Here is a 12619-nt window from a genome sequence, read left to right as displayed (position 1 = left end):
CACTGAGAGGAGGGCAGTCCCCTCATAGGCTTCATCTTAAGCCTTGTCTGAGTGAGGTAACTATGTAGCCTATGGTAAATGTATTATTACGTGTGTTACATGTGTGTTTCAACAGCCTTGAGCTTGAGAACATCACAACGAAACTAGCTAGAGTCTGCTGGACTCACTTCACAGGTTACTGTGAGTCAAGAACAGACACTAAAATGTAGGCTATTATTTGGTCCGGTTGTCATCCAGCCTTTGTTCTCCTGTCGTCCAAGGAATGTCCTAATGTTCCAAAATGCAGCTAATCCCGGTAATTGATGGTAATTTGCACCTTGAGAGACAAACTGGTCTGGCCTGGTGCTCACCTGACAGGCACGAAGAGAATTCGATGAGGAATTTGAGGAATCTTCAGTCTAGGTTTGGCATGTGAATAGGTGTTTGAAATGAAAACATCAGTAGCCATACAGGTCTACCCAATATGGGGATATGGACCCAGTATGGGAATATGGACCTATCTTTCATCTGTTGCAATCCTCACCAAACTACACAGAGAATAAGCGAGTTCAGGAGAGACTATAAGACTGTTTTTATGAATGCCCGAGGCACTGCACACTCCACACACACAAACTCCACACACAAGGTTGTCTGAATGAGAACGAATGAGAGTTGAGTAAGATTAATCCATCCAGTCTACAGAACAGAAACCGTACGTGAGATAGGCTACAAGTCAGAATGCTCCTCCTTCCTCGCATGGCCTCAAAGGCCTAGATCTCCACTGAGAGACGAGCAGTCGACATCAATCTCCTTGATTAAAAGGCCTCTCTGTGAGGTTAAGTTGACTCTTGACTCTGTGAAGCAGTATTCATTATGAAAGATAGCAGATGATGTTTCATCCAGAAACGATGTCCTTGTCATTAGTCTGTGGGTCATCCCCAGAGAGAATATGTACTCATGTTAAAAAGGAATGAGACTTTCGTCACATAATCTATTGTGTTTAAAACAGAATCCCACAGACATGACTGGTAATTAGTTTAATGGACAAAAGGCACACAATAATGACCAACTAAATTACTTTAAAAATGGAGATCTGTGTTTGTCAGAGTAGATAGGGTGGGACCAGGCTATAGGCTAATAAAAGGAAACAGCTTACATAATTCTAGTGACAAGTATTGGGAAGTGTGAGTGTGCGTGTGTGCGTGCGTGCGCGTGTGTGTGTGAGTCACAAATGTCTGTGTTTGGACTCCATTATCACAGCATCAGTAAAGTAGCTAGGTCTACTCAGCAGATTGGCCCGTTCATCTCATGGTCTGACCGATTTAACAGTCTAACCCGATAAAGATTGATACAAGGAGAGTGTATGGTACTGATTAACTGTCTGTAGATTTCATTCACCCACTGCACTGATTGTTCTGTAAGTTCTTAAGGTTGTAGCCTTTCCCCATCAAATACTTGGCATTACAATAAAGACATTCAATGTGGCTTCCCTTTTAAGGAAAAAAAACACACAGATGTGTGTCAATCACCATTGTTCCTTTCAAGCATTCATCATCTCACAATGTGTATGTTCATGCAGGTGTGTTAGTGTGCATGCATGTGTGTATAACAGCACTCGTTAGAGGTCAGCCCATAGTATATACTCTGTTATACTCCACTGGAGATATGGGTTGACTGGCTCTTATAACTCTCTCTGGCTTGACCTTGTTTAGAGGGAAAGTCAGTCAGAGATGTTACTGGTCAGAGCTAACCGATTGTCCTATAAATGATCTCATCAAAGACATTTCCTTCCCTTCATTGCGAAGTATAAACAAAATGCATAAACAACAATAGACTTTTGTGCCCAAAAGCTTGTTCAAAATTGAGTTGGCCTCTATGGTTCTGCCCATGCTCTCTCAGACACCATAATGGTTCAGATACAATAATGCAATGTCTATGGTTCTGCCCATGCTCTCTCAGACACCATAATGGTTCAGATACAATAATGCAATGTCTATGGTTCTGCCCATGCTCTCTCAGACACCATAATGGTTCAGATACAATAATGCAATGTCTATGGTTCTGCCCATGCTCTCTCAGACACCATAATGGTTCAGATACAATAATGCAATGTCTATGTTCTGCCCATGCTCTCTCAGACACCATAATGGTTCAGATACAATAATGCAATGTCTATGGTTCTGCCCATGCTCTCTCAGACACCATAATGGTTTAGATACAATAATGCAATGTCTATGGTTCTGCCCATGCTCTCTCAGACACCATAATGGTTCAGATACAATAATGCAATGTCTATGGTTTCGCCCCATGCTGCGTCAGACCATAAACTTCAAGTGGAGAGAGAGACGATCACAAAGATACATCTAGACAATGGTGATCAGCCTTGGAATGTGAGTGGTAGAGAAAGGATTCTATGGAAGCTTAATACCTCAGCTGAGCTCCCTTCATGACTAACTGTGTTTGTTAGTGACAGAGTCATGGTTGTTGCATTCACTAATTTCAGGTCCTGAAGCCTTCACCAAGTGGCTACCTAAGTGAATGTGTTTGAATGAAATGGAAGCCCTTTATGGCCATTTATTATACAGTACATTTCATAAGGCCGGTAGGTATGACCTAGTTATCCTCAACAATGTGGTCTGAAAATCTTGTCTCATGGACCACATCAGATCTGCAAGTCACAATAATCTGCTTTGTGAAGTGATTCGTAATTCCTATCGGAATCCAGACAGAGGTACTGTATCCAACATATGTTATATTTTATCACAACCTGCATTAAGAATGACTTCTATGGTGAAGGACTTGACTAAACAAGACTACCTAAACAACCATCTTATCTTCCATTTTATAGACTGGATTAGTTTAGAAAAAGTTTAGTTAGTTATCTTTGTATAGTATTTGATCAATTAATCAATCAATGTGCACATAGATTCAACAAAAAAAGACCAAGGAGGTTTTCCAATTCCTCGCGAAGAAGGGCACCTATTGGTAGATGGTTTTTTTTAAAAAGCAGACATTTCTGTACATCACTTTGAGATATCAGCTGATGTAAGAAGGGCTTTATAAATATATTTGATTTGATTTGACATTGAATATCCCTTTGACAATGCACTATGCAGAAAACGCTCCGCCATTTCCTGGTAAAATTCAAATAGTTCGCCTAATTTCAGATTGTGACAAAACAAGCAAGTATAGTGTAGGGCTGGTGTACAAAACCGAAAGTAAAAGACGCAAAAACAAAACTTCGAATCGGGAAGCATAGAAATAGCCCAATGAGTCATCGAGTGACAGTTTTGACTTAAAATCTATGGCAAGACCTAAAATTTGACAGAGTTTGAAGAATTTTGAAAAGAGTAATGGGCAAATGTTGTACAATCCAAGTATAAAAAGCTCTCATTGACTTACCCAGAAAGACTCACAGCTGTAAACGCTGCCAAAGCTGCTTCTATTGACTCAAGGGTATGAATACGTACATGAGATATTTCTGTTTATCACGTTTTCAGTTTGTCATTATGGGGGATTGGGTGTAGATGGGGGAGAAAAAAAGAATGCAGGCTGTAACACAATAACATGTGGATAAGTCAAGGGGTATGAATACTTTCTGAAGGTAATGTACACGTGTGCCTTCAGTTCAGTCTTTGTAGGAAGATGGATAACAACAGTCTATAATAAGGCTTTTTGGGAGGAGGATACAAAAAAAATCATAAATCCAATATATTTATCAGCTTCCTTTTATTGGGCCCAAGGGAATTGTCTTGAACTCAATTTTGGCCCAAATTAAGCCTTTTCCGTCTGTCTCCTATTCAAATTGAGTAGTGTGTCATTGTAGATAACCAGAAACTGAACCACAGACATAGAGAACAAAACCTAGATCAGCTAGCAGAACTCACCAGCCCTGATTCAGTGGTTGGAAGGGTGGGCCATATAGATACAATGTAATAGTGTTCTACAGTATTTCATTCTGTGGGTGTTTCTGATTCTATGGAAAGGAAAGGTGTGGCTATTTTGGCTAAACAACCAATCGCGCCATTCTGTCCCTCTGGTCACCCACCAAAGACAATCTCTTACAAAAACAACACAGTCATAATTCATCTGTTTATGGTTTTGTGACAATCAACATCTTAAGGACTCTAACCGGGCCTGGGGAAATAGCCAGAGGCAGTATTCACTAGTCACCATAGACGTTATAACTGCACCTGCTCTGTACCATAGACATATACTAGCTGACTAGAACACCCACCCAACTGCATTCCACTGGAATTCCACTGGAATCTATATAACCTTTTCTGCTAACTGACTGTGTCAGGCTGATGCCTCATTCATACTCATGGGGAATATATGGGGCGGCAGGGTAGCCTAGTCGTTAGAGCGGTTAGAGCGTTGGACTAGTAACCGGAAGGTTGCAAGTTCAAACCCCCGAGCTGACAACATCTGTCGTTCTGCCCCTGAACTGGCAGTTAACCCACTGTTCCGAGGCCGTCATTGAAAATATGAATTTGTTCTTAACTGACTTGCCTACTTAAATAAAGGTTAAATAAATATTCTAGTCAATCTAAGCGCTAATGTGTGTGTCGCCAGTGCACCTTTCATTATCCTTAGTTAATTATGGAAATATACTGGCTTGAATGTTTCATAGCCCTCATTGGCACACACAAAACGCAGGCACTTGTACTATATCTGGGGTATTTTCCCCTTAATATTTTCCTTTTTGTTTAAACTGAAGGTAAACTCTGTGCTACTGCCCAGGGAGTTCAATCATTATCACTAGCGCTAACAGAGAACTTAGCCCTGAATTCAAACACACACTGGGGTGAATTAGGGGTTAATTGGCTAACGCTGAATAAGCCCTCATGCACGAACGCGCAGACACACGCAAACACAAACACGCACATACAGTACAAAGCCTCCACTCCCCGGTGCGTTGAATAGAGGAGAGATGATAATGGTGCCACTGTAAAAACAAACACAGTTCATTTAGAAATAAATCACAATTTCACAGGAAACAGGGAGAGAGAGGAGATAATTGTCCATGTGTGGTCTCCTTCTTAGTTTCTTAGTTAGCAGACAGGCTTCTTGCTCCTTTGAATTCATGTTGTTGTGGCAGTTCTCTGTTGAGCACCATCACCCCTGAGAAATTGTCTATTTAAACCCATGTACAGCTGCTGGTGGAGGCGGATTGTAGGCCTCTCCCCCCTCTTATCTCTGTGTATGACACCCTGCCGTTAGGTGTGTGTGTGTGTGTGTGTGTGTGTGTGTGTGTGTGTGTGTGTGTGTGTGTGTGTGTGTGTGTGTGTGTGTGTGTGTGTGTGTGTGTGTGTGTGTGTGTGTGTGTGTGTGTGTGTGTACAGTATATGTGTGTGTGTGTGTGTGTGTGTGAGAGTAATATGACATTTGAAATCTCTTTATTCTTTTGGAACTTTTGTAAGTGTAATGTTTACAGTTCATGTTTTATTGTTTATGATCTATTTTTCCTGCTCTGGCAATGTAAACATATGTTTCCCATGCCAATAAAGCCCTTAAATTGAATTGAGAGGGGGGGCTGACCTGACAGAAGCGCCATTATCTGGTAATGGTTGGCAGAGGATGCCTCAATGATGCTAACCACCCAGTCTGTGTGTTTATTCAACTAATTACTAAACTCATCATGATGTCAGAGGGAGAAAGATGTGCCAAACCAAAATCACCCCAAATAGATCAGCTTGACAGAGGAATTGTTCAACCATTCCTTAGCAGGGTGTGCTTGATCTGTATGGGTGAGTGGCAGTTCTGAGTGTGTGTGTTTGAGTGAATATTTTGAGTGCCTGTGTGTGTGTGTTCCCATCCCTCCACAGGTGTTATATTTATCTAGCTACAACCCATTGTATTTAGAATAAATAGGTTGTGACTCAGGTAGAACCTGATATAATAGTACATTGATGTCAGCTCTTTAGCCTGGCCACAAGACAAAACAAATACTCAACATGAATTATAAATCATAATAAAAGCAAAGTCCCAGGTATGTCCTACAAAAGATACATCACCATAAAACAGAACAAGTATTAGTTATGAAATAGACCTAATTTGTTTCACTGTACCAAATGATTCTTTTGATTTCCTAACAGGCTTGGTGTGGCTCCAGAGAGAAGCGCCTCCTCTGTTACAGGAGCAGAGCGGTCGGCATGGAAACAGTGCCAACAGTAACATCCCATAATGAAGCTGCGTTTTCTCTTCCTCTATAATTGGACGTTATTAAATATCAAGATGAGGGCATCGATATCTGGCAGGGAACCCTGTGATATCTCAACTGCATCATCTACTGCTACAGTATATATTCTGTACAGTGGTTCAGGACAGGCAATGATAGCAGGACAAACCCAGTTGGCTATACTCTCTGTGTGGGGAACCCCCCATCTAGTTTTGTGTTTGCTTCTGCTTTGGCCAGGTCACCTTTGGGTCATCCTTTGGCTAGGCCACATTGGATAGCACTGTGATTTTGAATTATTCGTCAGCCAAGGGAATATACTTTCTTAGTAATATACTGTGTAGTGTTAAAGAGACAGTGTGGCCCTCTGAGGTCAGCATTCGGCTCTTCCCTATCAGGCTGTTTCTCGATGATGCTGCAGACCCAACCCTTTAATGTTATATAACCCCCCCCCCCCCCCCGGATAGCTTTATGCTGATGAAGTGTCAAAACACTCTTGGAGAGTGCCCGTCTTCCGAAGCTCTGTTGTCAGGCTGTACTGCTGTCAAGTGTAATCCCTCTGCCCTTTATATCTGCAGAGAAATAAACCTCTGTCCGATAACATTAAATATTCAACAATGTTTAGGGAGGGTTGTCTTTCTCATAGATAGAGACTGCCATAAGCCCCCTGCGGATTTGTTTTTATAAAGTCAGCAGTGAGAGGATTAGTGAAGCCCACTTTCAGCCACCCACTCATGTACTGTAACCTACTGTACTTTAGTGAGGTTCATGCTCAATTTCAGTGAGAGGATTACTATGACTATAAACGAGAAAACAACCTTTGTTTTATTTCCCGGCCAGCTTAGATGTTCCATATTAAGTCAAATCAGATCAGAGGCAATAATAGGCTAATGCTGAAGACGTGACAATATAACAGCATAATAACATCATTCCTATAATGCTATCAGTGAGAGCTAAAATAACCCAGTCTTTAATATACTTCCATTGCCTCTGTAATATCACTTTAATACGTGACTGTATAATGGGATCCTGCATGGTCTGAGGTAGGTTGGGTGACGTTTGGCAGTCCTTCACAGGATGCCTGAGTGCCTGGCTCATTATCAATACCAGCCAGGGAGACTACTAGCCTGGTTCCAGATCTGTTTGTGCTTTAGCCTACTTCATTGTCATTGGAATTATGACAATTTCATCATTACAAAATAACACATCAGTGCTGCGACACTCAACATTCTCACACAATGATATTTATTTACTTTTGTGCGAGGAAAGAAAAGGGTAGTGATAGCCTACTGAAGCTACATTGATTTAACCTTTGGCCTCTTTGTCTTCCACAGTTTTCATCTGCAGTTTCATGGTGGCAGCGCCCATCTTCGGTTACCTGGGCGACCGTTTCAACAGGAAGATCATCCTAAGCTGTGGCATCTTCTTCTGGTCCGCCGTCACCCTCTCCAGCTCCTTCATCACCAAAGAGGTATGATGCCACTTCCTCTACATACAGGAAGTCATATATCCAAACGTCTTCAGTAAGAGAGGACCACTGCTCAAACCTAATTCAAGAACAGACAAAAGCATTATCCATGAGTTTGGTTCTACCATCATCACCCACGATGACCCCTATGAGGGAAGGTTTGATGTTTTGATGTGCAACACATCAGAAGTAAGTAGAAGAGAGAAAACTCCAGGGGCCGTTTCACTGAGTGGGCTAACTGTTTTGTTATAATCTCCAGCACATGAAGGTTAGTGACCGCACAGCACCACAGTTTGAAGTGCACTGACGTGTACTGTGCAGCCAAAACAAAGTTGTCTTGCTAATGTAGATTAGATGACATGCTCATTTAGTGTGACGCTGACTTCACAGCCTTTGTAGACATTCTATTATGGCTCTATGGCTCTATCGCTCTCTCGCTCGCTCGCTCTCCCTCACTCTCTCTCTCTCCCACACTCTCGCTCTCCCACACTCTCTCTCTTTCTTTCTCTCTCTCGCTCTGTCTCCCTCGCTTTGTCTCTGTGGGGCAGCCTGTCTGCTTTCTCCTCTCTCTTTGCCTCTCCCCCCTCTCTATCTCTCCACCCCCTCACCTCTCTCTCTCAGAGAGAGAGAGAGAGAGAGAGAGAGAGAGAGAGAGAGAGAGAGAGAGAGAGAGAGAGAGAGAGAGAGAGAGAGAGAGAGAGAGAGAGAGAGAGAGAGAGAGAGAGAGAGAGAGAGAGAGAGAGAGAGAGAGAGAGAGAGAGAGAGAATCACTACAGTATTATATAGCAGACAGACAGAATTGAGTGCATCATGGAGCATCAGAGGATAAGGCCATGTGGTCTGATTCCTCTTTGGTTTGGCCTCATGCTATGTGTTGCGGGGGGGTTAACATCTAGCTGATTTGGGGAGGGGAAGAGGGGCTCCTTCCATCAGATATACAGGTCTTATTCAGCTGACTGTGTGCGTGCTTGCATGTACATCTGTGGAGTGTATTAGTTTGTATTTGTGTACCTTTGTCTGTCTCCATGTGTAATGAGTTCAGGTCAGGACTGTGAATGTATATCTAGGCCCTATGTGTGCTCCAGGGTTTTCAGATCCAGAAATCCAGTGATATGGGTGTTAATTAGAGCGCTAGTTCAGCCCAGAGCTGTTAACAGTGAGGGGACTGACAGCTTAGGTATGTTTGTCCTAGGTTGATGGCCCCATGGGGCCACAGTCTGACTACACTAATCTCATGTGTAGCCCTGCTCCATGGAGCTGCGATGGCCGCCAGCTGCCCCTGGGGGAATACAGCCTGGCTCTCTCTGCTCTCTGCTGTCACTGCTAAGGCTGAGCTGACAGGAAAAGCCAGCCACCATCACCCATTGGCCCATCTCCCTCTGACACATCATGCCATAAAGGCCATCCCTGATGAGGTTATCAGGCGGGTTCTCCAGCGCGCACACACACACACCCTTCATCTCCACACTTCCCCTCCCTCCCTCATCGTATTTATCTCCAGAGATGTCCCCTAATCTGTCAATCAAACTGAATCACAGTGGTCTGTTACGTAACAGCCTCCAGTGCAGCAACCACGAGATACAACATTAATACCACTCAAAACTGATGCTAATCATTAGCCATTTATAAACCCACTCTGGGCATTTTGGATGTATTTATTTTGGGGAAGCTTTTTAACCAAAATTACATTTGGAATGTATATAAGTGGAATTAGTCAGTTTGACTGTGCAGAGCTGACATAGTCTCAAAAGCCTAATTATTAGTCCACAGTCACAGAGCCGTGATAGTCTGCCGGACCGTTTGACATATGTAGCTGATGTTGTTGATAGGAGCTTTCCCTGATTGTGTGTGCTGTCCGCTGCCATAGAAAGCATAACTGAGGTGTTTCCCAATTATCATCCTCAAAGGATTACTTCGAGGATGACTTCAAATTAGACAGCATGTTAATGTTCCTCGTTAGTTAATTAATTAATTAACAAAGTCTTGTCATTAGAGGGATTCTCTCTTTCAAATCCAACCTAATCCCTTTACTGCCTCTGACAGGAAACCAAAAAGCCTAAATGTCTCAGGGTGCTGCGAGCGACAGCAATTATGCACATGTTTTAGCATGCTGGTATTACAGAAATGCATCTTTATTTTTCATTTGGTCCCAGAGGAAGAGGATTTGTTATATTTTTTAACATTTCATTTAGTTTTGATCTCATAAACCTAGACTGGGGGACAGAATGCACGGATAAGTGTTGATGTTGTTGTTCAAATGGCTGCCTCATTTGAACCAAGGAGCACTCATGGTCTAGCAACCACACACAAAAAACAATAAATGACATGCCCTTAAAGGGATACTTTGTCCACTTCCCCAGAGTCAGATGAACTTGTGGATACAATTTTTATGTGTCTGTGTTCAGTTTGAAGGAAGTTGCTAACTAGTGTAGACTTCCAGTACCTGCGCTAACACTAGTTTGCATTGGCAAAAAAAAAAAAAAAGTCCAACTTCATACTGCATGCAGAGACATACAAATGGTTTCCACAAGTTCAGAAGTTTCCCTTTAAGAAGAGGAGAAAATAGCTCTGCTGTACAGTGATTCATTATAAACAGCACTGCATACTGTAACAGTCCAACAGATAACAATGATGTAACCATAGTCATAATTCATTATAAACAGCACTGCGTACTGTAACAGTCCAACAGATAACAATGATGTAACCATAGTCATAATTCATTATAAACAGCACTGCATACTGTAACAGTCCAACAGATAACAATGATGTAACCATAGTCATAATTCATTATAAACAGCACTGCATGTGGCTACTGTTACAGTCCAACAGATAACAATGATGTAACCATAGTCATAATTCATTATAAACAGCACTGCATGTGGCTACTGTTACAGTCCAACAGATAACAATGATGTAACCATAGTCATAATTCATTATAAACAGCACTGCATGTGGCTACTGTAACAGTCCAACAGATAACAATGATGTAACCATAGTCATAATTCATTATAAACAGCACTGCATGTGGCTACTGTAACAGTCCAACAGATAACAATGATGTAACCATAGTCATAATTCATTATAAACAGCACTGCATACTGTAACAGTCCAACAGATAACAATGATGTAACCATAGTCATAATTCATTATAAACAGCACTGCATGTGGCTACTGTTACAGTCCAACGCATAAGAATGGGACTGTCATTTTAGTCCTAGTTCATTCAAAATCAAACTAATAAGACACTGTGCAGGCCAGTAGGTGAGGAAACAATCATTTAGGGCAGCATAGTAAACACATATTATTCACAACAGCACCAAGATTCATGAATAACACAACCATTACTTGGACGTGAGTGAGCGGATGCCTCCCCTGTGTCACAGCACATCAGTCTATATACTGTTTATATCTTGTACTGGTGTATTTTGAAATACCGACATTATGATTTTCAATACTGTTAAAAAGAAGGAAAAAATATTTTGTCATTTGGGGGGGTTGGGGGCTCCCTCGCCTCACGGAGGCTGCGGGGGTGCATTCGACCCCACTGCTTATAACTAACTATAAGTTAAGTATAACTATGAGATATCTAAAATGTGTTCTAAATTATATCCAGCTCAGGGCTCCGGCTATGCATTTGGTTTGCTAACTTGCTAGCTAACATGCACCGCCCGCATCGTGTGCGCAAAATAAATGTATTCAATCATTGCACCCACACTGCTCGTGTGCGTCAACGAGCGTCTGTGTAGCCAGGTGCTAAAATAGAACTTCTATTTGTGAGGCTTGACACGCTGCAAGTCCCGCCTCTCACATCTTCTCATTGGTTTTTAGGAGCATATACAGTTGAAGTCGGAAGTTTACATACACTTAGGTTGGAGTCATTAAAACTCGTTTTTCAACCACTCCACAAATTTCTTGTTAACAAGCTATAGTTTTGGCAAGTCGGTTAGGACATCTACTTTGTGCATGACACAAGTCATTTTTCTAACAATTGGTTACAGACAGATTATTTCACTTATAATTCACTGTATCACAATTCCAGTGGGTCGGAAGTTTACATACACTTAGTTGACTGTGCCTGATAGGCTAATTGATATAATTTGAGTCAATTGGAGGTGTACCTGTGGATGTATTTCAAGGCCTACCTTCAAACTCAGTACCTAATTGACATCATGGGAAAATCAAAAGAAATCAGCCAAGACCTCAGAATGTCTTTTTTAGACCTCTACAAGTCTGCTTCATCTTTGGGATCAATTTCCAAATGCCTGAAGGTACCACGTTCATCTGTACAAACAATAATACACAAGCATAAACACCATGGGACCACGCAGCCGTCATACCGCTCAGGAAGGAGACGTGTTCTGTCTCCTGGAGATGAACTTACTTTGGTGTGAAAAGTGCAAATTTATCCCAGAACAGCAAAGGACCTTGTGAAGATGCTGGAGGAAACAGGTACAAAAGTATCTATATCCACAGTAAAACGAGTCCTATATTGACATAACCTGAAAGGCCGCTTAACAAGGAAGAAGCCACTGCTCCAAAACCGCCATAAAAAAGCCAGACTACGGTTTGAAACTGCACATGGGGACAACGATCGTACTCTTTGGAGAAATGTCCTCTGGTCTGATGAAACAAAAATATAACTGTTTGGCCATAATGAGCATAGTTATGTTTGGAGGAAAAGGGGGAGGCTTGCAAGCCGAAGAACACCATCCCAACTGTGAAGCATGGGGGTGGCAGCATCATGTTGTGGGGGTGCTTTGCTGCAGGAGGGACTGGTGCATTTCACAAAATAGATGGCTTCATGAGGAAGGACAATTATGTGGATATATTGAAGCAACATCTCAAGACATCAGTTAAAGTTAAAGCTTGGTCGCAAATGGGTCTTCCAAATGGACAATGACCCAAAGCTTACTTCCAAAGTTGTGGCAAAATGGCTTAAGGACAACAGAGTCAAGGTATTGGACCATCACAAAGCCCTGACCTCAATCCTATAG

The 12619-nt window shown here is 42.0% G+C and overlaps 1 protein-coding gene across 2 annotated transcripts in view; it reads left to right on the top strand.

The window, feature by feature from the left end:
* Window positions 1–12619, top strand: part of spns2 (SPNS lysolipid transporter 2, sphingosine-1-phosphate) — a 145564-nt gene that overhangs the window by 64013 nt on the left and 68932 nt on the right. For both annotated transcript variants that reach the window (XM_020465126.2, XM_020465127.2), the window contains exon 3: window positions 7492–7628. In XM_020465126.2, coding sequence (XP_020320715.1) covers window positions 7492–7628 — 137 coding nt within the window. The remainder of the gene's footprint in view (window positions 1–7491; window positions 7629–12619) is intronic.

Source organism: Oncorhynchus kisutch, linkage group LG28 (genome assembly GCF_002021735.2).
Source record: "Oncorhynchus kisutch isolate 150728-3 linkage group LG28, Okis_V2, whole genome shotgun sequence".
In the NCBI taxonomy this organism is placed as follows: Eukaryota; Metazoa; Chordata; class Actinopteri; order Salmoniformes; family Salmonidae; genus Oncorhynchus; species Oncorhynchus kisutch.
The sequence above is the reverse complement of the archived record's forward strand: the minus strand, read 5'-3'. Positions and strand labels throughout refer to the sequence as shown.